We start from the raw sequence: 25963 nt of genomic DNA, 5'->3' as shown, positions 1-25963 counted from the left end.
TCCTTTGGTGGCTTTTGCTTTGCTCTTTTGGATAGGTCATGACTTTGTTCTCCTGGGTCCAGATTTATAGAAGAAGAAAATTGTTAATTAAGTGAAAATAAGTGTCTTTGATGTTTATGCATTTGCAATTTCAGTAATTAAATGGTACATGTGTTGCTGTCTTGTCTAAAACTTTTAAAGGCAGAATTATGCTGTTGGGATATTAATATGTGTATAACTTGATTTCAAAGTATAAATCTGGAAAAGTCGAGAATCTTTTCTGTGAATGCTATCTGAATACTAATTTAAGTCAAGTGTGATGCTAATGGTATCTTAAATTTGCAACACCTTTTGTGCTGTGATCACAAAGTCTCCACTTAATTTGAGACTGTTACTCAGAACACACCTTGCGTCACAGGGGCTAATCTAAATGTCCTAGTCTATATGACTACATTACATCATGATATATTGATTGCCTCTGGCCTAGGAATCTGCAGCTTAAGCCAGTGACACAACATTTTGCATTTTTCAGTGGTGATTCTCACCAAATAATGCCTCCCCCCAAAAGAGGAAACCTAATAATGCCCCAAATCCTCTTTTACTCTATCTTAATGACATAAAATTAAGTGAATTAGAGAACTTCCAATGATCTTAAAATAATTTTTCAGCCACATTTCATAAATGTGGAAACTGAGGCACGGATCTGTTTTTGCCTATAAAAGATACGTCCTGTAACTGTTAACACAGTTTAGCACTTCTGAAATTAGAATATTAGAGATCCTGCTAAATATTACGTATCTCTTCATGGCCTCTCTCAATAGTGCCATTTATATTTTTAATTTACCAAAGTTAGGCGCATTAAGATAGTGTTTGCTTTGAAATCAATGTTTCTGTAGAAACTAATTTTAACTTTTACAGATATTGATTATGGGCTTGTGAGAAGGCAAGTGAAGGAGGAATGCTTTGCTATCTGGGCATTAAAACAAAACAATACAATTAAAAGTTAAAAAGAAAAAGGGATGAAAACAAACAGATTTGTGTGGAAGTAGGGCAAAATATTCACACGCAGATGATCTGTTGGAGAATGTGCATCGCAAAAAAGAAGATGCAAAATAGCCATCCTCCCTCTAGCTTGATGGAAATGTGTTTTTCCATGAAACATATATGTATTTTACAAATGAAAGATGATGGAAAATGGAGGCATGTGATTCTACTCTTGGAGTTGGGAAGGGCTTGGAATCTTTCATATTCAGCAGTTCCCAGGGATAGTTTTCCTTTTGATTCAAGTTTTGTTCTTGTATTACTTTTTACTGTTACAGTTTACCTAATGCTAATAGGGTCTCAAGAACTGTATTTGATATTAAAGTGTGGTTTTTCCAGAAGATGACAGATAATTGATGGTCTCCCCTTTTCCTCAGCAACATAGTTGTACCCAGAGGGAATTTATCTTTAGAAAGATATAGTTTGTGAGGAAAGAGTATGGCTAAGTGGATAAAATGTAATGCAGTTTTAGGGGTGGATTTTTAAGTAGCCCAAGGGGTAGGAAACCTGCACAGAAAGAAGCTGCGTTGTGAAAATGTTTAGAAGGAAAGTGCTGCATCGCTACGTGATGTGGAAGAGACTGCAGCGTCTGGGCATTGTTGGGAATCCCGGGTATTTTAACCATGAAACATCTGACAATGAATTGTGTGTCTAGATACGTTTATGTGTGAATGTTCATGTATCAGGGATTCGGTTTCACAGTTTTAACTTCAATTTTCTTGTTTACCCCGCAAATGACAAAATTGCGTCATTCCTTCTCTTTGCCCCTTTCCATCACCACCCCACAATTTTTTAAACAATCAAAAGAAAAAAACTAAAACCAGCAAACCCTGAATTCTTGTTTGTTATTTTGGTGGTGAAATACTGCAGGTAGACACTGAGTTGGACATTGATTTCCTTTTCTCTGCGTCGAAATGTCAAGGAAAGTTGCAAGTCTATGATTTTGTGTTTGGTGTTTTGTGTGTTGCTTCTATGGAAAAACAAAACAACAGCAGTCCTCCCTGCCCAAAGTGTTAAAATGCCTCCTTCATAACCTGAGACTTACTTTCGTTTTCTAGGTGCTGGAGAATCTGGTAAAAGCACCATTGTGAAGCAGATGAGGATCCTGCATGTTAATGGGTTTAATGGAGAGTAAGTGTCAAATCTGTGCAGGGACACCAAGTAAGAGGAACAGACTTTATACTAACCTTTAGGAAGTATAGGTAGGCTTTGGGGGCTGGGCAGCCAGTTTTCACTTAATTTTTCTGGATTTACATATTAGAAAATTCTGGGAAGGGCTCTTTAGGGTCCCCCCCACCCCCTTGGATCTTTGGTGCAGCAAATACTACTGATGAAAGCACCAGTGTTTGTGACAAACATCTCCCTATCCCAAGAAAATCATGCCTGGTTGCGGGGGATGCTTGACAGCACTTGGCCCCGTGACAGCCCCTCTCTGGGCCAGGTCCCTGCCACAGCCTCCAGACATCACTGCAGTGTCTTCAATGTGGCTTTGGCCGCCCCCTTGTCCTGCCCATGCTGGTCACTGCAGATTCACCCCACCCCACCCCACACAGATTTCAATGTAATGAACCAACACAGGATGTTTTAAACTATTAGGGAAACATCGTTTCCATAATATTCTCACCAGAAACAGATTTGGAAGTGGCAGCCCGTGTTTATAGTTTATAATTTTTTTGTCCCCCTTTAAATTACCATGATGAGCAAATCATTGTTTCTCTTTAAAACAAAAAGCAAATCAGTACCCCTGCCTAAGGAAAAGAAAAGGGAACATTTATGTAAAGGATGGAAACACTGGGAGTTAGGCACTCCCAGCCTCACTGAAGGGCATTTTTGCCTTTGAAAAGTCCTCCCAGGTATCCTGGTATAGTGCAGTGTGGCAATCCGGTAGTGGGAATGAAGATTAAACAGGAGAGACTTTATATTAGACCTGCGAGACAAGTTAGGAAGCCCTGCCTGGCATGAGGAATGCAAACAGGGAACATTCAATAAATCGGGGAACTTGCTTTTCTCCCCAAGACCCCAGATTGGGGCCTACCCATCGTTCTCATGTGACAAAGTGTGTAAAAAACAGAAAAAACTAAGTTGACCAGTCTATTTTCACTGGTGTGAGAGCGTTAACCTCACTAGATTTCGAGCACCTGAAGGCACTAATTTGTAATTACTAGCTGGTTAGCCCAGTCCTGTTCCCTTTCTTAAACTTGGATTCAATTGAAAATTTAACCTTGAGTTGCTTTGGCTTCCATTTCAAAAGGGGAGATGGAGACAAGGAGGTAGCATTATTATACAATGCCCTGCGACACCGCCTGGAGCCAATTGGGCGGACCGGAACAGACGCACGGATGCTGTGGCATCCACCCCCAAAAAAAAACACACTCACCTTTACTAGTCCACTAGCATCCCACGAAACGAACCGTAACTTGTTCACTGTCAACCAAACGCCAGGCACTCCTTATGCTGAACTTCTAGAACTCTTGAATAGATCAAATAATTGGTTTAGAGAAGGACATCACCCATACAAACTATGCCATGTTGTTTCAGACTGCTTTACTACTTTAAACCCTTGAATTCAGAAGATTGGTTGATGCAGAGGATGGGCTTCTTTACGCATCTGGATTACTGACTCTTACAGTGGCTTATCAACCATGCACATATGTCTATGAGGAAGTCAGCAACACTTGCCACCAACCAATTTCCTAAAATTCTAATCTTCGACACACCCTCGATAAAGCGCCTGCCAACGGAGACTGCCATCCTGACAATAAATAACCCGGAGACAGAGCTTCCAACCATCAGAATTTGCTCGTTTGAAAAAAATCTTGCATAAATTATCCCCCTGCAGCCTGCCAGATACTTCTCACGGAGTAGTTTAAGCAAAATAATTTGACCGTGTAATCCTCTAGATAATATTTTCATTAAAACGGACGATGGCAGCATTTCTCAAAGATGCAAGCAGCCACTAATTTACCTTATTTTGAGTGGAGTGCGAAGCTAAGTCACCTTTGAATCATATTCAGCTCATAGCCTACAGATTGCCCTAAAAAGTTAAAAAAATTTTTGATAGAAAGGATTCTCCTAGCCTAGGTGGAGCCAGCCTATACACCCAGGGGCAAGTTTTAAACCAGAACTTCTCTTTTCTGTTTTCTTTTGGAAAGGGAAGCAACATTCCCACGTCTGCTTCTCTACAGACAAGGCATAGATATTTAAATTTAGGCCTGTCGAAAGCTTGCAGGGATTCCTCATCGGAGCCAGATACCTTATTTTTACTCAATCAAGCTGCCTCCTTTTTTCTTTTTCCTCACCTGCATATTGCAACAAAAGCTATTCCCTTCTTAACCTCGCGAATTCCCTGTGACACAGTGAATCATGCCCTAAAGGTCTGTGTGGTACAGGTTTTCACGACGTTTGTTCTCTTATCCCTGAATCTGCGTTCTTGTTAGGCCTGCTGGCTATAAATTTGCCTCTGCACTCCGCGGGGCGCTACCGACTAAATTTTAAAGAGAAGATAAATTGATTTGACCCTCAGAAATACAAGTTTGGATGTGGATTTTCTACCCAAAGCTAAACTCTTTCTTACATTTGAACGCTGCCAGAACACAAACAAACCCAAACGTAAACACCATTAGCATTGGTTGAATAAGCTGATCTGACCAAACTGTAGAATCTGGCCCTTCGGCCCTCAAGAGAATTCCTGCTGTTTAATGAAGTTGGGTTTGAGGTTTTTTTTTATTTCTATGATCGGTTAGTGGTGGGTTTGTGTTTAATTTTTTTTTTTTTTTTTTTTTTTTTTTTTTTGTTTGCTGTATCACAGTCCAACACTAGTCTAATGACAAAGCTTACTGGCAATTTATGGGGAACAATTATTTATAAATAAAACCATTTTATAGGTAGTTTCCTTCCACTGCAAGAAGTGAGGTCATTAGTTTTGCAGGAAATCCTGGGCAGAAATCTCCCCCGTCTATGCTTTTGTGCCTTAAGTTACAACATTGGGAAGATTCTGACCTGGGAGAATTAGGAGCCTTATGCGCTGCCACATTCTCAGAAGAATTGTGAGATAAATCACTGCTTTAGCTCCCTAATGCATGTACGTTTAGTGAAAGCACAAGAAAATAATTATCCATCCCTCCTGTGTCCGACCATAGTCTCCAGAGAGCTCTGTTAATACTGCAACAAACGTGTAGGATTCTTCCCCCATGGCCTGCAGTCTCAGTGGACGTTCCAATTTAGCCAGAAAGGCGACCTAAGAATTAACGGGAGGATGGATGGCGCGCGAATTGTTGCTTTTGCTCTTGGCTGATTGTTTAGGAATGTAGAGAGACTGTGTGGGGTTTGTGTGAAATTGCGGTGCCTTGCAGATTAGGTGAGCTTTCAATCTCTCTTTAAAAGGGGCGGCGAAGAGGACCCGCAGGCTGCAAGGAGCAACAGCGATGGGTAGGCACATTCAAAAACAGAAAAATTTTTTAACAAACAAAACAAACATGAAGATCATACTGGGAAACTGAGGCCAGAGACCCGGGAAGAAAATAAAAATCATTTAAAGGACCATCAGCCATATTGGCATACATTTGCAAATAACACACAATTTCCTGACATTTTGGAGCAAGTAAAGTGCGTAACATAATTTTTTTGGCCATGCTTAAAGTAGAATGAGATCCAGCTGGGGGAAAGTTATAGATTTCAGCTTTAGACGATCAATTTAGGATTTTGAGAATTGATGTTTTCCATATGGTTTCTGTTTTCCCCAGCTCTCCATTCCAACCAGCTACTTGTTTTTAAAACTATCTACTAAATTCCATCTACCCACTGGTTGGTCTGATTTTAAAATTTCAGACCTCTTTGAAACAAAATTTTTTTCCTTTATTAAAATATGCAATGCTGCACCGTCTTTAATTTTGAAAAATGCCTTGGTACCTTGCAGCAGGTCGTTAAGAATCATCTTGAAAAGCCTCTGGCCTTTTAAAAATGATCAAATTTATTTGAATCCAAGGCACTTTACGTTAGCTAGTGCATAAGGAAATTCATGATGGCATCTTTTATTTTTCCATTCATTATCAAATTATTTTTTCTTTGCTTCCTGCATCCCCACACCCATCACACATACACACACGCACACACATGCACATGCATACACAGACACGCACACACATGCACACGCACACAGCCACACGCGCCGCGCGCGCACACACGCATGCCAGGTAACCACTCCAGCTCTGCTGTGTGGTTAGCATGCAGCGGTGGAGTGGCTCTTTTTCCATGAGAACATCCGCAACCATTGACTTAGTTTAGGGCATCTCAAAGAAACAGCTTCTGTGGCCGGGGAGGGGAGGGGCAAAAATCTTGGGGTCTGGGGACAAAGTAACTGACACATGTTTGTTCATCTGTTTCTTTTAGAATATATTATCCCTAGATGATGGCTACAGTTTCTCATCTTCCCGGCTATGTCCTATCACAATTTGCATGCTGGAATTGCTCGGTCTTAGGAACTTCTAATAAGAATACTATTCTGTTGTCTGAGGGGGGAGGGGGGATGGGGCCCCTACTACCTTACCTTAAACGATGATTGAAAAAACAAAAAATGGACTGAAATCCTTAATTGGCAGAAATGTAGTGTGACAACTATCCAAAAAGGCATCTCTATAAGAAATGACTAATTGACAATCTACTGTACCAAAAGTTGGCATTTGAGCAAAATATGACAAGTCCTTAGTGAGCAACCTACTGTGTACTAGATATCGTGCTAAACCCTTGAACCCTACTAATACCTTGGCCTGCACATCTCTCTGACTCTGTTCTGCAAGTCAATATAAGTATTAACATTCGTGAGAAATAAAAATTCTCTGCATGTTTCAGCAATCCCTGTATCTCGCGTCTGTCTTCTGTCTTCCTTCCTTTGTCTGTCTTTTCCTACCAAAGCACAAGGATAAGGTGGAGACCTGAATAGCCTCCCCCACCACTTAGTTAGCTGAAGCGGGGAGGGGAGGAGCTCTTAAAAACTGAACGCAGCCCATCTGCTTTATACATAGAAGGGGGAGGAGGAGGCACCAAGACCCTAAAAGTACTTCCAGCCTTAGTCCCTATTTTGTAGCGAATCAGAATTCTAGCTAATGGCATATGTTTTGCCTTTGTTGAGTAGTTTAAAGACATCTAAGGAGTTTTCTCTGAATTTCACAATCAACGTTAAATTCATTAAGCAATAGTAAAAGTGATGATAAACCCGCCAACCCCCAGTATAATATCTCCATCTACATAGTAATTGCTTCAATGGAAGAATTTTAGGTTTTAGTATTACACACCCGAATTAGATTTTAGATTTCTATTTTAGCTGTTTTATACTTGATATACTCCCACACCTATTCACATACGTAGATGAATACTGAACACGTTCTCAAAATATCCGTATTTTAAGACGGGAAGTTTTCCAATTATCATACTACTGCTTAGACCAAAATATCAAACTGAATGAAAGAAACTTGTTTCTGGAAATACTTTTCTCTTGCTGTATGCAGATTTGGATATTTAGTACCCGAATGTATCTAATTTTACTGTTGTGGAACCTCAAAACCAAAGGTTCATAGATCTCATTACCTATGAAATGGAGCCTGCTTTTAATGAATGGGAATAGAGTTGTCCTAGGGGGTTTTCAGTAAATTCTGAATTCAAAAGTGAACATTGGGGACCCTCAAACACATGTCCTTTTAATTTCTAACATCTGAATAATTGATGTTAGACTAATACCAAGGCTGGAAATTCTTAATTTCAGACATGAGCTTTGATTCTGCACATACAAAGCAGACAGTCCCACGAACGGTCAGGACTCACTCCCTTCCACTCGAAGGTGGTTGCTTTAGGAGTCTGGGGGCCAGAATCAGATGTCAGGTTTGTGCACAAGACCTGAAGCTCACCTCCCTGTCATCTGTGTTTCTGAGGTTCTCCGGACCTGCAGCACTTCTACTCAAATGGCCATGAGGGGATTCCTGGCAACATCTGTCCCCCATCCCAACCCCAGACACCCCCCACCACTAATGAGCATGACCCTTCTGAACTTCATCAGCTCTTCAATGTAGAAGAGCAGTGGTACAGAGACCTGAGAAAGAGGCTTCACGTAGGAAAGGGGCGAGATGGGATCCTTCAGCAGGTGAAGGCCCAGAAGTACATAGACGTTTATTCAGAAAGAATAAATTCGCAAGTACAATTCTTTGAGAAAGGAAAGACCAAATGATTTGTGGAAGGCCTGTCGACAGGCGTGCACTTGGCCCCACCGTCCGTCCCCGTCCCCCCACCCCGGCCCGCCCCTGCTGCTCCACTGACCACCCTGTCTGCTCTTGCTAATTAACCTCCCTTCGCCTTTCCTCTGCCTTAACTTTGTCATGTTCTAGTCTGGAGGGATTATATGTTTAATTTGTACCTCCATTCTATGAATTGGTGAATCAGCCAAGTGAATGCTTCAAAAACTGGGAATCTGAAAAGATAAATACGTGTATGTATATGTATGTGTGTGTGTATATATACACACATACACAAACCATGAAAAAGATAAACTGTCCCCTCCATATCCCACCCCCATTGGTTTCTGCCTCCGTGACTCAAGACTTCCCCCTCTCAGCCTCAGTTTCCCCGGCAGAGGAGCAGGACCGTAGCACCTTTTTTCCGCATGACGATGCCCTCACCTCCCAGGGCCTAACAGGTACAGCAGGTGTGCTGTGTGTGCTTGTTCCATTTTTGGGCTATAGACCTGATGAGATACATACTCCACACAAGAGGCCTTTTCTGGCCGGGCTCAGTGGCTCAAGCCTGTAATCCCAGCACTTTGGGAGGCCGAGACGGGCGGATCACGAGGTCAGGAGATCGCGACCATCCTGGCTAACAAGGTGAAACCCCGTCTCTACTAAAAATACAAAAAATTAGTCGGGCAAGGTGGCGGGCGCCTGTAGTCCCAGCTACTCAGAAGGCCGAGGCAGGAGAATGGCGCGAACCCGGGAGGCGGAGCTTGCAGTGAGCTGAGATCCGGCCACTGCACTCCATCCTGGGCGACAGAGCGAGACTCCGTCTCAGGGAAAAAAAAAAAAAAAAAGGCCTTTTCTTGCCCCTGAAAACATCAACTCGAGAACCTTCCCTGGCTGTGCTTCTAATGAAGGCTAGTTTCTGAAAAACATAGAGCATTTGGATCAGTGTAATCTGGTACAAAAATTAACATTCTCTTGTGGTCCCCGGAAGTCAAAGGGTGCGGCCTTTACCTGTGGGACCAGTAACCCTGAATATAGATAATTCCGTAAAGACCACACAGGCCGTCCCATGTGGCTGAGTTAAAGTCAAGGAAAAGCTACAAAACCTTCGACTTCTACTTACCAGTGGGATCTGACCCCCTTCCCCTTAGATTATTAGGCCTTCTAGGGGGTGGAATCTTATTTGATTCCTATTGCACATGGACCAACATGTACTAACATCATGAACTAGAAATTTCATTGCTGCTAGCCGCAGTGCCTGGAGCATCGCACATATGACTTTTTTTTTTTTTTTTTTTTTTTTTAATGGAGTCTCACTCTCACCCTGGCTGGAGTTCAGTGGCGCCATCCCGGCTCACTGCAACCTCTGCCTCCTGAGTAGCTGGGATTACAGACATATGCCACCACGCCCAGCTAATTTTTTTATGTTTTTAGTAGAGATGAGGTTTCACCATGTTGGCCAGACTGGTCTCGAACTCCTGACCTCAGGCAGTCTGCCCACCTCAGGCTCCCAAAGTGCTGGGATTATAGGCGTGAGCCATCGCTCCCAGACTCCTGTAATGAACTGTTAGAACCACCACCACCTGTGCTCACTGGTTCTCTCACTGTGCCCATCTAGCAACTGAGTGAATTCCAAGTCAAACCACGGGACTGTTTTGCTCCACCCCAACCTCAGAGTGACCTATCACTCCAGCCTCACCCCTACCCAGATGCTGATAAGACCAGGAGAAGCCTTTAGGAAGTGTTAGTATGTAGTGTGGGGGGTTTCCAACCCATGAAAGACTAAATGAGCTGCATGCAACTTCTGGTACAGTCAAGATTGTTAAGGCAATTTGCTAATCTGCCCGATTGGCATGTCCTCAGGACACATTTGGGAGGTTATAATTTGCAACCACGTTTATTCAGCTACCTCCAATCTTTGTACAGATCTGAGCCCACAACTCCTTGAAGAACAGAATACTATGCTTTTTAGTCGGGATATCTTTATGAAAGCAGTACTCTTAACTGATGTGGTGCAATATGATTTTCTTTTCTTTTCAATCCCACTGCAGTGAGAAGGCAACCAAAGTGCAGGACATCAAAAACAACCTGAAAGAGGCAATCGAAGTACGTTCTGGCTCCTTGTGCTTTCTGTCTTGTAGCCCCTCCCATCCAGTGCTGTTCCCTGACCGCTCTGCTAAATCATTTTCAGACCATTGTGGCCGCCATGAGCAACCTGGTGCCCCCCGTGGAGCTGGCCAACCCCGAGAACCAGTTCAGAGTGGACTACATTCTGAGTGTGATGAACGTGCCTGACTTTGACTTCCCTCCCGTAAGCTACACCCCAACTTGTGTGGCCTCAGCCCTGCCCACCTGAGCACAGTGTTCCTATAGGAACGTCAGTGACAGCCCTGCACGTGGGCAAGAGCATCCAAACCACACTTCAGGCAAAAACACATCTCAGTGATGTCCATCCTTAGGAAAAAGTTAGTTTCATGTGTAACCTTAATAATAATAATCATTAGGGCTTTGTTCAAGATGGATGAGCAAAATTCTGTCACCCCTTGTACATCTTAGCTCACCTGTCCTCACAAATAAACATCACTCTTTAATACTACAATCTCACTTTATTAGATTGTAAATTTTTATGAGGAAAAAAGTTCTGAGCTACGGCAGGCTTAATTATTCCCTCATTCACTTCTTAGGACAAACAAAACTATTTTAAATATGGCACACAAATACTAATTGTCCATTTACTCCACTGGAAGTGCCCTGAGGTGTACCTTGGGATGCCTCAGTGAAGTGCCAAATGGAAGACATTCTCATTTTAAACAGGTGACCTTTTAACATGGATTAAGAGTTTTTCTAAAGTCAGTCCTTGTCTCGGGGCAAATGAAATCTTTTCTCATTATTTAAAAAAATGAAATATATCTAAATTATACCTCAAAAATAATCATGAAATAGAACATATGGAAAAGATTTTCCTCTGGATGCACGACACTGTTGGCTCCCTAAAGAACTACTTTTAGGGAACAAAAAACCATTCAAGCCCAAGCATATATGTGTAGGCCCCTTCGTGGGGAGAATGGCTTATAAGCGGGGAATGGGAAATGAGATGGAAAGATGTATGCGTTTGTAAGGCCCACAAGGAAGAGACTTGTCTACAGCTAAAACAATGAGTTATTGTTGCCTTTTGTCAGGCTTTCGTGGGAATTTGTGTTTGTATATTTTAGATGGATTTGGCTGCAAACTTACATTAGCAGAGAAATTAGTAGTATTTAGTTAGTATGGATAGCTAAATTATTTTAAATAGCATCATTTTGAAAAAATTAAAGCAGTAAACACAGTATGTATAATATAACCCATTGACTTTCTTGAAATATGATTCCATATTTAATAGGAAAAACAGCAGCCTATTAAAAATGTATCCGAACAATAACCTTTTTTTAGTCCTACTAACATCTGAACTTTTATGTTCCTACCTACAAGTCCCCTGTCATACTTTTTTTTTTTTTGTTAAGATTCACATTTTCCCAGAAGGAAGATTTAGTCCCGGCACATCCTACAAATGAAGTTTCTTCTTTTCACAACACTGAACCATTTATTGGCATATTCGCCTAACACAGATTAGTGGATATTCTTCCTAAACAATTCTGTAAAGAAACTAAACTACTCAGTAGCTCACCCCATTCCCCCACACACACACACAAAGAAACGACCCAAAACCAGTAATTCACAATAAGACCAGCAGCTAATTGCATGAACTTTTGAATATGTTTAGCGTGTTGAATTAAAGTTCTTTGTGAGCATTAATTCATTAATTGGGCTCAAAATTCAGAATCACACCAAGTGTCGGTCACATAGGGAACTCTGGTCTCGGGGTTCGAATGACAGTGTCCTTGATTAGTTCAAGCTCTTGTCTTTCTCTAAACTTTCTTGTGTTCACTTGCAGGAATTCTACGAGCATGCCAAGGCTCTGTGGGAGGATGAAGGAGTGCGTGCCTGCTATGAACGCTCCAACGAGTACCAGCTGATTGACTGCGCCCAGTAGTAAGTAACCCCACCCGACCCACCGGCACATAAAACAGGCAGAAACAAGAAAACATGCAAACCTGTGATCCTGCTTGGAAAGCTCCCTGGCGATGATTCCTTTCGTAGAAGCCAACCAGTTACCCCACTGGCAGAAAGTTCGAATCTGATTGAATTGTTTTATAAAGTCCTTAATTGCATTTTTTTTTTAAGTGCAGTGACATTATTTTATATAAACATTGAACACCTGTTAGAGCAAGATGATGATGAATTTCATAGTATTCCTAATTACTGGGAAGTAATTAATTGAATTGACCCGAAGCATTTACGGAAATAGGGCAGTTCTCACATTTTGAATAATGTAAAAATACTACATTTTATTGCTGTAATTTTAAAACGTAACAAAGAGGAACAGTGAAGACAGCTACGCCTTCTCTCTCGTTGGTAGTTGTTGATTGCTCTATTTCTGCTCTCAGGTAAGTGACTCTAGTAGCTGCCTAGTGTTACTAGATCTTAGTGACTCTAGGTAGTAGTTTGCCTTTTGTGTGTCTTGAACTTTTGAACTCTTATTTCAATGACCTTATTTATTCCTTCCCTCCCGGGTCTTGATTTCAAGGATGGTCTCTAGGTAGAGTTTGCTTTTGTGTTGTCTTGACTTTTGAACTCTTATTTCATGACCTTATTTATTCCTTCCCCCCGGGTCTTGATTTCAAGGATGGTAAGTGGTCAGTGTATTTTAAATCCTAAACTGTACACCTAAGCAGTACAGTACCGTGGTGGGGTCATTTTCAAATAAAACAAATTACTACCTGCAAGGAGGATGAGTTAAGGCCTGCAGTAGCAATGGGAAAGGCATCTTTCTCCAAAGTCACTCATAAAGGTGGGCTCACCTGATTAGTGCATTGGTAAATGAAGAAGGGGGAATCTTATGAAACAGATTTTATTGCACAACTCCACCTGATGCCCAAGCTGCTACCCTTGTTGCCTAACACCTGACTTACTGTTCCCTCAGGGATTGCCCTCTGTCCCTGTCACCCACCATGGTCTCCCCCAGAGGACATCATACCCCATAGCTAGAAAGTTGCCTTTTAAATAGTTCATGGCCTCTCTCATCTTGCACATAATATAGCAAGCATATGGTGGTCAGGGTTATTTTTAAAATATATAAAGATTATTATTATTATTTAGATGGAGTCTCACTCTGTTGCCCAGGCTGGAGTGCAGTGGTGTGATCTTGGCTCACTGCAACCTCTGCCTCCCGGGTTCAAGTGATTCTCCTGCCTCAGCTTCCTGAGTAGCTGGGACTACAGGTGCCCACCACCACACCCAACTAATTTTTGTATTTTTAGTAGAGATGGGGTTTCACCATATTGGCCAGGCTGGTCTCGAACTCCTGACCTTGTGATCTGCCTGCCTTGGCCTCCCAAAGTGCTGGAATTAGAGGCGTGAGCCACCATGCCCGGCCAAAAATGTAAAGATATCTTTTGTTTGTCGATGCTGCACACATGCACAAAGCAGTCTCAGTTAATACTATGAAGTAGGAGTGTCTTGTGACTCGGGACAGGGGAGTCTAGTAGAGGTTTGATGTTTTAGCTGTCCTTATTACAAGTAGCTGAAACTCGGAACTGATTTTGCTATAGGAAGTATTAACTAATCAGAACCAAGGTGCCAGGCTGACTCACCAAGGGCTAAGATTGCTTTACTTAGTAGCCTCAAGCCCAAGGAACTGATTGTGAAAACCACCTGAATAAACAAGCGGGAGGAAGAGGTAATACTGTTTATCTATAAATCATATAAGCCTATGTTAGGCTCTGTGCAATCTACCAACCCCAGCCCTGCCTTCCCATAGGAAATTCCTTTGATTATTTTCAGTTGCCACATACATAGATAGTCCACGGTTTAATATACAAGCAAATTTGTGTATTTTTTCAAGGAACAGAAAAACAGTCCATCTTGGCTGGTCCCTATAGCCCCCAGCCCCCACTCCTTCTTCAACAAAGTCCCTGATTTTCTCAAAAGTTCGAACTAAAAGCTGGAAGCGCTAATTATAGTAACGCAAAACAAATGGAAATCCTGGAATTGTTTGCATTTTGTATTTTGGATCCAAGTCAGAAGTGAAGTACAGGTACAAGATGAGGAGAGTTGAACCATCCCAGTTTTGAATGCTGGGGGGCAGGGAGTCACAGCTGCATTAATGAACAGTAGCTTAGCCAGGTTGTTGAAGTTTGTTGGGTTTCGTTTTCTCAAATCATTTAGAAGTTTTTGGGGTTTTTTAATGCAACACTCAATTACTCCTGAAACTTTGTCTGAAAACTGCACCATGTGTATAGATCATGAAAAGTTGAAACTCAGAGAAAAAGAGAACAACGCAGCTTAAAACCTTTAAAATGTCCTCCCTCACCGCTGGCTGCAACAGTCCTGCATCTGCCGTGGCCAGCACGTTTCTGTTGAACTGCCTTTATGTTAAAGTTGGGATACTGGTACCGTGCCCATTTCTTAAGCTGCCTATTTTTATTTGTTGAGCTGGGGTTTGGCTGGCTCCACTCCAGATGTCTCTCTCACAAGATTTGGTGCTGATGATCTATTTATAGAACTGTGGTTCTGTTGCCATGGTAATATGCTGGAGGCCAGGGCGGCTGGGGAGCTATTTCTGGACTGGTGCTGTAATGTAAGATTGATTGGGCAAGTTAGTATATCCTCTAAGCCAGACTAACTCTGAACTAGTAAAAAGGAAGAGGGGAACACAAAACTTAGACAGTTTCTTGAAATAGACTTTTCTCTCTTTATGATTTTATTTTCTCATTAGCCCACTTTAAAACAATTCCAATCTCTACATGCCCCTGCCCCCCAAAAATAAACTGGTTTTAACATTAATTTTCTGTATTAATTAAATTACCCCAGTCTTTCAAAAGTAAATTTTCCTGTGTGTCTAGTCAAGCAACACAAGATGCTTTTTAAATGAAAAGCTTAATATCTGGAGTGTTCCATTTCATGGACCAAACAGAACGGAAGAGAACTTTGTGTGTGTTTCCTGTTCAGGATGGCTAGGGCGAGAAGGGCCCCTTTGTGCCAACCTCTTTTGTTCCCTTTAATCAATGAGATTCTTAAAAAGTGAAAAGGAAGGGATACAGATTCTCAGTAACTAAAACAATCTCATGTGCCCTTGAGGAGAAAGTCCTTGATGTTTTTAAGAATGTCACTTTATTTTTTTTAACTGAATGATAATAGAGGTATACAGTTTTCAAACTGTTTGCCATTTTAGTCAGGCAATTTGAAAATTAAAATGTTTTTGTCTAGCATTACCAAATGGCACAGAATGTGATAGGTCAGACTGGTTTTGGGGTCCTTTCTCTACTGGTTGATATGCATAAAACCTTTTAAAAATCAAGAATATTACCAGAGAGCAACAGGAATAAACAAGCTAAGTAAATAATAAAAAAGAAAAACAAATAAACATGAAGAACAAAGCCCCACCACTGTCCTGTGCTGTTTGTGTGGCCCCACTGCACTGAGGCCACAGGCTAGCTGCTAGACGCATCTAGAGTTCCCTGATTCCTAAAATTCTTTATCTTAAATCCCATTTGGCCTAACTTTCTTAAGGCATCAGCTTTGAGTTATAAATGTAACCAACACACAAAGCAAATGTGCCATTGACTTAGTGCTGCATAACTGTGGGACGGTCACTTCCGTTGAGCCTGACCTTGTAGAGAGACACAAATAGTTGGCAAATTAATGTGAATGCTGTGAACACCCCATGTGCCTTTCTTTTTCTCCCAGCTTCCTGGACAAGATCGATGTGATCAAGCAGGCTGACTATGTGCCGAGCGACCAGGTGTGCAAAACCCCTCACCACCAGAGGACTCTGAGCCCTCTTTCCAAACTACTCCAGACTTTTGCTTTAGATTGGAAATTATTACTATTTCGATTGGCTTTGCTGAGATCCATTGACCTCAATTTTGTTCTAGGACCTGCTTCGCTGCCGCGTCCTGACTTCTGGAATCTTCGAGACCAAGTTCCAGGTGGACAAAGTCAACTTCCAGTAAGCCCACTGTTACCTTTTTATATAACAGAGATCATGGTTTCTTGACATTTACCCCAGCCCCTCTGGAATAACCAGCTGTCCTCCTCTCCGCCAGCATGTTTGACGTGGGTGGCCAGCGTGATGAACGCCGCAAGTGGATCCAGTGCTTCAACGGTAGGACGCTGTGGGCTTGGCTGTTCGTGAAGAACGCTTTGCTTCTGTGTTGTTAGGGATCAGTGTCGCTGCTCACGCTCTTGGCTTTGCTTTCTTTGGTTAAGATGTGACTGCCATCATCTTCGTGGTGGCCAGCAGCAGCTACAACATGGTCATCCGGGAGGACAACCAGACCAACCGCCTGCAGGAGGCTCTGAACCTCTTCAAGAGCATCTGGAACAACAGGTTTGTGGAGTGACCGCCCACCCCCTGCGCTTGCCCAGGAGGCCCTGGTCTGCACTGTTTGTAGAAAAGAACCCTGTGCAAGCATTCCAGACCCCTGGCCGAAAGCGCACTTCTCCCGGGCATTCACACGGCCTCCCTTCTTGTAGATGGCTGCGCACCATCTCTGTGATTCTGTTCCTCAACAAGCAAGATCTGCTCGCTGAGAAAGTCCTTGCTGGGAAATCGAAGATTGAGGACTACTTTCCAGAATTTGCTCGCTACACTACTCCTGAGGATGGTGCGTATGGCTTCCACTCTTTTGCTGGCTGTTCGTTGCAGTGGTTCTTTTTCAAACAGTCGGGCTGAAAACCACCATCCTCCTCCCACCACCAAACCATGAAGGATCTATAAGAGAAGCAAGAAAAACACACTTCCATTAATTCTCATATGGAAAAATCAGGGTTTTGAAGACTTCAGGAGCTACAATGATGCTAGCAACCCAGCTCTGCTTGAATTTTTGATTACATTAATATATATTCCCTTTTTTTATAGCCACTCCCGAGCCCGGAGAGGACCCACGCGTGACCCGGGCCAAGTACTTCATTCGAGATGAGTTTCTGGTGAGTTGAGCCTGTCTTTAATTTCCTCTCTTGCTCCTCCTCTTTTTCTCATGGATGTAAATTTACCTCAGGGGTTCAGCTACCCAGGTCCATGGTTTTAGTTCACGCACATCCAGTGTGGATTTGAGTTCTTTGCACCCCTCCTTTTGCTCTGGTTTTCATATGACATCAGAGACTGGCCAACAGCCGTCCCTGGTAGGTGTCCCCATCGGTGATAGGGTGGTTCCTGGCGAGGGTGTCACTGACGAGTCCCTGCGTTTGTACCCGCAGAGGATCAGCACTGCCAGTGGAGATGGGCGTCACTACTGCTACCCTCACTTCACCTGCGCTGTGGACACTGAGAACATCCGCCGTGTGTTCAACGACTGCCGTGACATCATTCAGCGCATGCACCTTCGTCAGTACGAGCTGCTCTAAGAAGGGAACCCCCAAATTTAATTAAAGCCTTAAGCACAATTAATTAAAAGTGAAACGTAATTGTACAAGCAGTTAATCACCCACCATAGGGCATGATTAACAAAGCAACCTTTCCCTTCCCCCGAGTGATTTTGCGAAACCCCCTTTTCCCTTCGGCTTGCTTAGATGTTCCAAATTTAGAAAGCTTAAGGCGGCCTACAGAAAAAGGAGAAAAGGCCACAGAAGTTCCCTCTGACTTTCAATAAAAATAAAACAACAGCAGCAAACAAATAAAATGAAATAAAAGAAACAAATGAAATAAATATTGTGTTGTGCAGCATTAAAAAAATCAAAATAAAAATTAAATGTGAGCAAAGAATGATGGGACTCCCGTGAGTTACTTGTGGTTCTGAGCAGATTCCCGTCGTTCATGGTTTTGACTTGGCCCTTACATCAAAAGTTGGGAGGCCCCAAGGTGGAGTGGGTATAAAGTCTCACCACTGTATGTTTTCTGGTGACCGTAATCTGTAGGTGTCTTGAAATAATTTTCAGACAATAGGGAAAGTCCACTCCTGTTGATCTCCCAAACTTTTACCCCATAGTGAACCACTCTACATTTTGATCACTGCCATCTTATCCAAAGATTCTACCAACTTACACCATTACATCATCACACAGTTTGCCTGCTGACCCAGGCTTCCTAAGAAAAGTAGTGTATTTTTTGCTGTAAGATAGGGACTAAATGATGTGGAGAAATATAGGAGCGCAGTGTTTCAAATCAATGGGGTTATTCAAGAAATGGTGTAGCCATTTGGGGAAAATTTAGACTGGATCCCTACCTCACTGCACACACCAAAATGAATTTGACATAAGTTGATCACATACATCTAAATAAAAGGTACTTTTTAAAGTGGCTATTTTACAGTTAAACTCTTCGGTTTATAAAGGGCCTCTCTGCAGCATAACCTGAGACCTAAAGGCCTTAAGGGGGTTGGGGATGACTACAAAAATGAAAATCACACTTCAAATTTGAATGGGGAAGGGCCTGGGTCGGATAAAATTTAACAAAGGGTTTACTTCCTTAATAAGCAGAGTTTTTATGAATTAATAAGCAATATCATCAGAAAAATGGGCACAGTATATAAGCATGCAACTTAAATACAAATAACCTCAGGATATGTGGAACATCACTCACAATATTCACTATAATTGGGAGTGGGGATGGGGGTCCATACTCAATGGGTTGGAGTATGGCTTATTTCTGAGGTCCTGTGGGTTCCCTAGACTTTCACCCCTAGGCTTATCCCCCAAGGTGTGATCACTTATGTGGTAACTTCCTGGGTGGCTCCCAGGAAGGGTGGGAGGAAGTGACCAGCATCAACGATGTGCCCTCTGAAGCTGGTCAAATGGGACTTCAAGTTCATTCTGTAGTCCAGGCCCCAAATCCACTTCCTATTCTAGTTTCCAGATCAAATTACTCTCACCCAAATTAATCATACAGTATAGCTAACCAGAGGTGAGCAATGAGCCCCAAGGGGGACAGAAAAGTAGCAAATACCTGCATTTCCATCCAATTTTCACACAACATTCAGTCCACATGTGCTTGCTATGCAGTTTTTAGTACAAAGCCCTCAAAACCCCCCAAATAAATACACAATCCAAGTAAAAATCGGGGCTTGCTATGCAAATATAACCAAAAGACTAGCCCACAAGTTCCCATAATCCTCCAAAGCACCCCAAATAAACACCTAAAACCTGGACAGTGGCTATCAAGTGTAACCACAAGACCAGCCCCTAGCTCCTCTTCCAAGATGGCCACCCGTATGCCCCTTTTGCACAGAAATTCTGCAACCGTCTAAGCATAATCCACATGAGATTGTCACAGCTCTAGCCACATATCCATCAAAATTAGAAAACACAAAATTCCCGGGCCATAGAGATGCCCAGGAAAATGATACCACAGAACCCCACCTTGTTGGTCATAACTGACAGAGACTTCATGGGATCTTCTAGAAGACGGGCCACGAAAGTCACAGTTATCAGGTATCTACCAGTGCTAGCCATTACCCAATGAGATAGGTTCAGCTGCTATTTTGACGGCGAGTAAAAGAGGCCCAGAGAGGCCCCGAGAGAGGTCTCTAGTGAGAAGGGAAGATGGGCTTCAAACTCAAATAGCCAAAGCCCACTGCTTGGTCCCTACAAGATACTGTTGTCCTGGAAGATGCAGGAGAAAAGAGAAAGAGGTCTCCTGGTGTTCTTCCCATGATGTCAATTATCAGGAGTCCATGACCTGTGACCCCCCATCGAAAATCCTGCAGGTCACCATGGGATTCCACACCCAGGTGGGTGGGTGGGGCCTCTTCCCACAGACCGTGGCACTGGCCATACTCCTGCCTCCCTACCAGGTCAGGGCTCTGTCCCTACCAGTCACCCTGATGTGTTTGCGACTTGCTTCCCTGTGTTAGGGCTCATCACTGCTATTTAAAACATTTTTGTTTTCCTTTTCCCTTTGACCCTGGGACCAAGCAGAACTTCTACAGCTATTTTAAAATCTAAATTTTAGGATCTTCAAAAAACAAAGCATAATAATTTCATCTAAATCTTTGATTACAAGAAGCCATTTTAAAAAAAAAATTTAATCGGAATGCAATTCCAGCACTTTGGGAGGCCAAGGCAGGCGGATCACGAGGTCAGGAGATCGAGACCATCCTGGCTAAAATGGTGAAACCCCGTCTCTACTAAAAATACAAAAAATTGGCCGAGCCTGGTGGCGGGCACCTGTAGTCCAAGCTACTTGGGAGGCTGAGGCAGGAGAATCGGGAGGCAAGGAGAATCTGCCTCCAGGAGGTGGAGGTTGCAGTGAGCTGAGATCGTGCCACTGCACTCTAGCCTGGTTACAGAGCAAGATTCTGTCTCAAAAGTAATAATAATAATAGTAACAAACATTTATGGAGGACTTTATGTGCCAGGTACTGTTCTAGACTCTGCATATGGATGATCTCATTTAATCTTTTCAAAGCCCTATTAAAATGCATCCCATCATTTGTACGACAGGTCCTATCTCATTGTGCTGTAGTTAGCTCACACGTGAAAAAGGTAAATGATATCTAAAGCGTTGTGAAGAATTTAAGCAAATTATGCTTTTAATAAAGGTTACACTAAAAAGGCCATTGCAATAAGGACTTAATTTAAGTAATTGCTACACAGGTTCTTATTTCAGAGTTGGAGGACTTTGCATCTCTAGGATAATTTTCCCACATTAAAAAACACATATGCTATGAACAACAAATCTTCTCATTTTGCCTATTTTATTTACTGTATCAGTTAAGAATGCATTCAGCTGCAAGTAACAGAATCCTGACCCACAGTGGCACAGACAAACAGTTTACATCCACTTACCAAGAATTCTAGAGGTAGGTGATTCCTGTTATTTCAGCAGTTCATCAATGGCAGGACTAATGCGTCCTCAATTCTCTTGGCTTCTCTCTCATGGTTGCAAGATGGTATCACAGCACAGCTGAAGGCAGAAGAGAGAGGGAAGAGACAACCCAGCCAAATCGCTTTTGTCCTCTTTTTGTCAGTCTTTCATAGAGGCCTCTTTATTCACTCTTCACCATGTGAAATACACATAGATACCCAGCTATGTATGTGCACTTAGAAAAGTAAAAGTAACAGAAAAGTATCCCTCCCTCCTTCCCTCCTTTCCCTCTCTGCCTCCCTCCCTCCCTCCCTCCCTCCCTTCCTTCCTTCCTTTTCTCTTTTTTTAGACAGAGTCTTACTCTGTCAGCCAGGCTGGAGTGCAGTGGCGTGATCTTAGCACATTGCAACCTCCGCCTCCCTGGTTCAAGCAATTCTTCTGCCTCAGCCTCCAGGGTAGCTGGCATGACAGAAGCCCACCACCATGCCCAGCTACTTTTTTGTATTTTTAGTAGAGATGGGGTTTTACCATGTTGGCCAGGACGGTCTCAAATTCCTGACCTCAAGTGATCCACCCACCTCAGCCTCCCAAAGGACTGGGATTCCAGGCGTGAGTCACTGCACCTGGCTGTATCTTTTCAATAACACTATTACGCACACACACATAGGAGGGATTTATTTTATTTTCATTTTATTTTGAGATGGAGTTTCGTCTTGTTGCCCAGGCTGGAGTGCAATGGCACCATCTTCACTCACTGCAACCTCCACCTCCCGAATTTAAGCGATTCTTCTGCCTCAGCCTCCCACGGAGCTGGAATTACAGGCATACGCCACCACGCCCAGCTAATTTTTTATTTTTAGTAGAGATGAGGTTTCACTATATTGGTCAGTCTGGTCTCAAACTCCTGACCTCAGGTGATCCACCCACCTCGGCCTCCCAAAGTGCTGGGATTACAGGTGTGAGCCACTGTGCCCGACTGAGAGGGATTTATAATTTCATGTAGTATGCAACTTGATGGAACATCTGAGAAAAACATATCCAATGCCTGTAGTTTTAAGGCTTAGGGAAGGTATTAGGGGGGAATAAACCTTTTCAAATCATAAGAGAACAATTTGCATAATTCTATGTAAATAAATTAGAAAGCCTAGATGAAATAGATAATCATCGAAAAAAGTACTTTTCACCAAAATTGACCCCAGCAGAGACATCATAAATCTAAGCCGACCAGTTACCATAGAAAAACACAAAGCACAGTGAGAGGCCTCCACGATGGAAAGGCTCCAGACTCTCGCTGGGATGAGAAGCTAATGACAAGAAGGAAACATGAGGGAAACTTCTGGGGTGCTAGCAAGTTTCTATTCTTGATCTAAATGCTTGTTAAACAAATGTATTCCATTTGAGAAAATTCACTGGGCTGTACACTTAGTATGTGGAACTTTTAGTGCATGTATTACATTTTCTTTTTTTTTTTTTTTAATGAGGAAAAGGAAAAAGGCACCAGGCCCAGATGGTTGCACAGGGGAATTCTATTAAACCTCTAAAAGTCAAATAATCCCAATGCTACTTATGTGATTCCAGACCATAACATAATAAAAGGAAAACCTCAAAATTATTTTTATAAAGTGTACCATTGATTCCAAAACATGCCAAAGACTGCACCCAAAAATAAAATTACAGATTAATTTCACTTATATCAATGTAAATATTTTAAAATATAAGCAAACATAATTCCATATTATCTTTTTAAAAATACATTATGCCTGGTAAGATTTATTCTAGGAATTCAAGGTTTGTTCAATATGAATAAATACAGTAATATTTGCCAAAATTTAATACTGATTCATATTTTAGAAATCCAATAAAATAGTAATGGATGCTTTTCTGATATAAAGATTCTCTCTATATATCCCACATATCTATATGTAATATACTTAGTACAGTATATATCATGTATATAAACAAAATCTCCAAAAGTCAACATTTTAATTAATGAGGAACTTCTAAAAGCTTTTCCACTAATGTGAGGAATAAGAAACAAGAAAATCAAGGATGCCTCACATCATCACGCTCTTTATCATCATATTAGGTGAATAAGCCAATTAGACAAAAGAAAGCAATGAGAGACCTAGAATTGGAAGGGGAGAGGCAAAACTATCTTTTTGCCAGGTGCAGTGGCTCATACCTGTAATCCCAACACGTTGGGAGGCAGAGGCAGGAGGATTGCTTGAGGCCAGGAGTTCAAGACCAGCCTGGGGAAAAAAGCAAGACCTTGTCTCTAATAAAAATTTAAAAAATTAGCCAGGTGTGGTGGCACATGCCTATAGTTCCAGCTACTTGGAAGGCTGAGGTGGGCAGATGACTTGAGTCTGGGAAGTCGAGGCTGCAGTGAGCCATGTTCATGCCACTGCACTCCAGCCTCAGTGACAGAGTAAGACCCTGCTGAAAAAAAAAAATTACAGGTGATTATTAACCATTATAACACTCCCCTCCAAAAATCCACAGAGAAATAATTACTAAAAAGTGAGAGGATTTAGTAAAGTACAAAGTACAGATTTATGAGATTAACTTGTAAAAATCAATACCAGCCTAGGCATGGTGTACATGCCTACAGTCCTAGCTACTTGGGAGGCTGAGGCAGGAGGATCACTTGAGCCTAGAAGTTTGAGGCTGCAGTGAGGTATGATTGTGCCACTGTACTCCAGCCTATGCAACAACAGCAAGACCCCATCCCTAAAATAATATTTTTAAAAATCAATAGCAGGCTGGCCACAGGGGCTTATGACTATAATCCCAGCACTTTGGGAGGCTAAGGTGGGAGGATTGCCTGAGTCAAGGAGTTAGAGACCAGCCTGGGCAACATGGCAAGACCCTGTCTCTTAAAAAGAAAAAAAATTTTTTTTAATCAATAGCATGTGAAAGGTAAAACAATAAAGCTTTAAGGAGAAAATACAGGCTGGGTGCAGTGACTTACACCTGTAATCCCAGCACTTTTGGAGGCCGAGGAGGGTGGATCATGAGTCAGGAGTTCGAGACCAGTCTGGCCAACATGGTAAAAGCCTGTCTCTACTAAAAATACAAAAATTAACCGGGTGTGGTGGCATGTGCCTGTAATCCCAGCTACTCAGGAGCCTGAGGTAGGAGAATCCCTTGAACCCAAGAGGCAGAGGTTGCAGTGAGCCAAGATCGTGCCACTGCACTCCATCCAGCCTGGGCGACAGAGCGACACTCCATCTCACAAAAAAAAAAAAAAAAAAAAAAAAAAAAAAAAAAAAAAAAAAAAGGAAAAGAAAAGAAGAAGAAAATGCAAGAGACTACTACTTGCGTAGGGTCCCCATGTTACATTTGGTTGATTCATCTCCTAAATCCCGTGTAATCTGTGGGTTACCTCTTCTCTTTTTCTTGCCCCTTATACGATTCCATTGTTGTAGAAACTGAATTGTTTGTCCTCTAGAGTTTTCCATATTCCAGATTTTGCTGATTGCATCCCTATATTATAAACCTTCCGATTTGAACAAACCAACTATTTTTTAGAAAGTATGAAATCATCAGATAAATTTAAACAATGGCTGGATATTTGACAATACTAAGAAAACCAGTGTTAACTTCTTCACGTGTGATAGGAGTATCATGATTTTCAAGAGTTCTTATCTTTCAGACATACCCACTGAAACAAAATAATATGACGTTCCAAAATCATGCAGTGGAGTGAAGGCAGGAGTTGGAGCCGTGCTGGAAATTGTTTTGCCAGAGGCTCTCCTGTGGCAAATGGGGGACCATGGGGAGACTTGATGTTAGTGTTTGCCAATTCCCATGGTGTAAATCCCCCACTATGATTGATTTCAAACTCCCAGCAGTATGCCATTGGATATGGAGTTGGGAAGAGATGTGCACAGTCAGCTCTGAGCAGACAGTGCCAGTCGACTCCAGCACATCACTGATAGGAGGGTGGAGGTAAAACAGGATTGGCCACCAGGTGATGCTTGTTAAAACAGAGTGCTCAGTACGTGGGGGTCCATTGCACTATTCTAATTTTCTATGTGTTGGTTATTTTAAGCAAAAGCTTACAAACAAGGGGCCAGGCGCAGTGGCTTATACCTGTAATCCCAGTACTTAGAAGGCAAAGGTGGTTGAATACCTTGAAGCCAGGAGTTCAAGGCTGCAGTGAGCTACCATTGCACCACTATACTCCAGCCTGGGCAACAGAGCAAGACCCTATCTCGAAAATAAAATAAAACAAAGCAAAATAAAGAAAAAGAGAAGGAAAAATCTTACATTTTCAGATGAAAGTCTTTAAAACTTCCAATGTTAATGATGATAGTAGGCCAGGCACAGTGGCTCATGCCTGTAATCCCAGCATTTTGGGAGGCCAAGGCAGGTGGATCACTTGAGGCCAGGAGTTCGACATCAGCCTGGGTAACATGGCAAAAACCCATCTTTCTACAAAAAATAAAAATAAAAAATTAGCTGGGCATGGTGGCATGCATCTGTAGTCCCAGATACTTAGGAGGCTGAGGCAGGAGGATCACCTGAATTCAGGAAGTGGAGGTTGCAGTGAGCCAAGATGGAGCCAGTGTACTCCAGCTTGGGCAATGGAGTGAGACCCTGTCTAAAAAAAAAAAAAAAAAAAAATGATGATAATAGTAAGAGTAACTATGTTGTTGAGAGCCTACTACCTACCTGTCCCTAATTTAAGTACTTCACAGGGAATAACTCAAGATGTTTTTATCCTTGCTTTACAGATGAGGAAACCAAGGAGTAGAAAGTTGAACCAGCCAGGCGTGGTGACTCATGCCTGTAATCCCAGCACAAGACCAGCATGGCCAACATGGCAAAACCCTGTCTCTACTAAAAATACAAAAATTAGCTGGGCATGGTGGCATGT

General features: G+C 42.3%; 1 protein-coding gene and 1 long non-coding RNA gene across 6 annotated transcripts in view; one reads left to right on the top strand and one right to left on the bottom strand.

Annotated features, from left to right (window-relative positions):
- Nucleotides 1-18042, top strand: part of GNAS (GNAS complex locus) — a 58012-nt gene extending 39970 nt beyond the window's left edge. The window contains exons 2-13 of one of the 5 annotated variants that reach the window (XM_017891189.1): nucleotides 2079-2151; nucleotides 5404-5448; nucleotides 10292-10346; nucleotides 10432-10551; nucleotides 12172-12269; nucleotides 16026-16080; nucleotides 16214-16287; nucleotides 16385-16443; nucleotides 16548-16668; nucleotides 16815-16945; nucleotides 17200-17267; nucleotides 17538-18042. In XM_017891189.1, coding sequence (XP_017746678.1) covers nucleotides 2079-2151; nucleotides 5404-5448; nucleotides 10292-10346; nucleotides 10432-10551; nucleotides 12172-12269; nucleotides 16026-16080; nucleotides 16214-16287; nucleotides 16385-16443; nucleotides 16548-16668; nucleotides 16815-16945; nucleotides 17200-17267; nucleotides 17538-17684 — 1046 coding nt within the window. In that variant the 3' untranslated portion in view covers nucleotides 17685-18042. Of the gene's footprint in view, nucleotides 1-6; nucleotides 2152-5403; nucleotides 5449-5935; nucleotides 5939-10288; nucleotides 10347-10431; nucleotides 10552-12171; nucleotides 12270-16025; nucleotides 16081-16213; nucleotides 16288-16384; nucleotides 16444-16547; nucleotides 16669-16814; nucleotides 16946-17199; nucleotides 17268-17537 lie in introns of those variants that run through there. The other 4 variants (XM_017891190.1, XM_017891191.1, XM_017891194.1 and 1 more) reach the window with 4 other exon arrangements.
- LOC108541625 (uncharacterized) lies at nucleotides 16952-25434 on the bottom strand. The gene is made up of 3 exons (XR_001888998.1): nucleotides 25354-25434; nucleotides 21063-21180; nucleotides 16952-17052 (listed from the first exon to the last, which is right to left on the bottom strand). It is a non-coding gene; the product is annotated as an uncharacterized LOC108541625 (long non-coding RNA).
- Nucleotides 25435-25963: the final 529 nt, after the last annotated feature.

The sequence above is a fragment of the Rhinopithecus bieti genome, unplaced genomic scaffold (genome assembly GCF_001698545.2).
Source record: "Rhinopithecus bieti isolate Rb0 unplaced genomic scaffold, ASM169854v2 scaffold_20477, whole genome shotgun sequence".
In the NCBI taxonomy this organism is placed as follows: Eukaryota; Metazoa; Chordata; class Mammalia; order Primates; family Cercopithecidae; genus Rhinopithecus; species Rhinopithecus bieti.
Note: the sequence above shows the minus strand (reverse complement) of the source record. Positions and strands in the feature narration are given on the sequence as shown.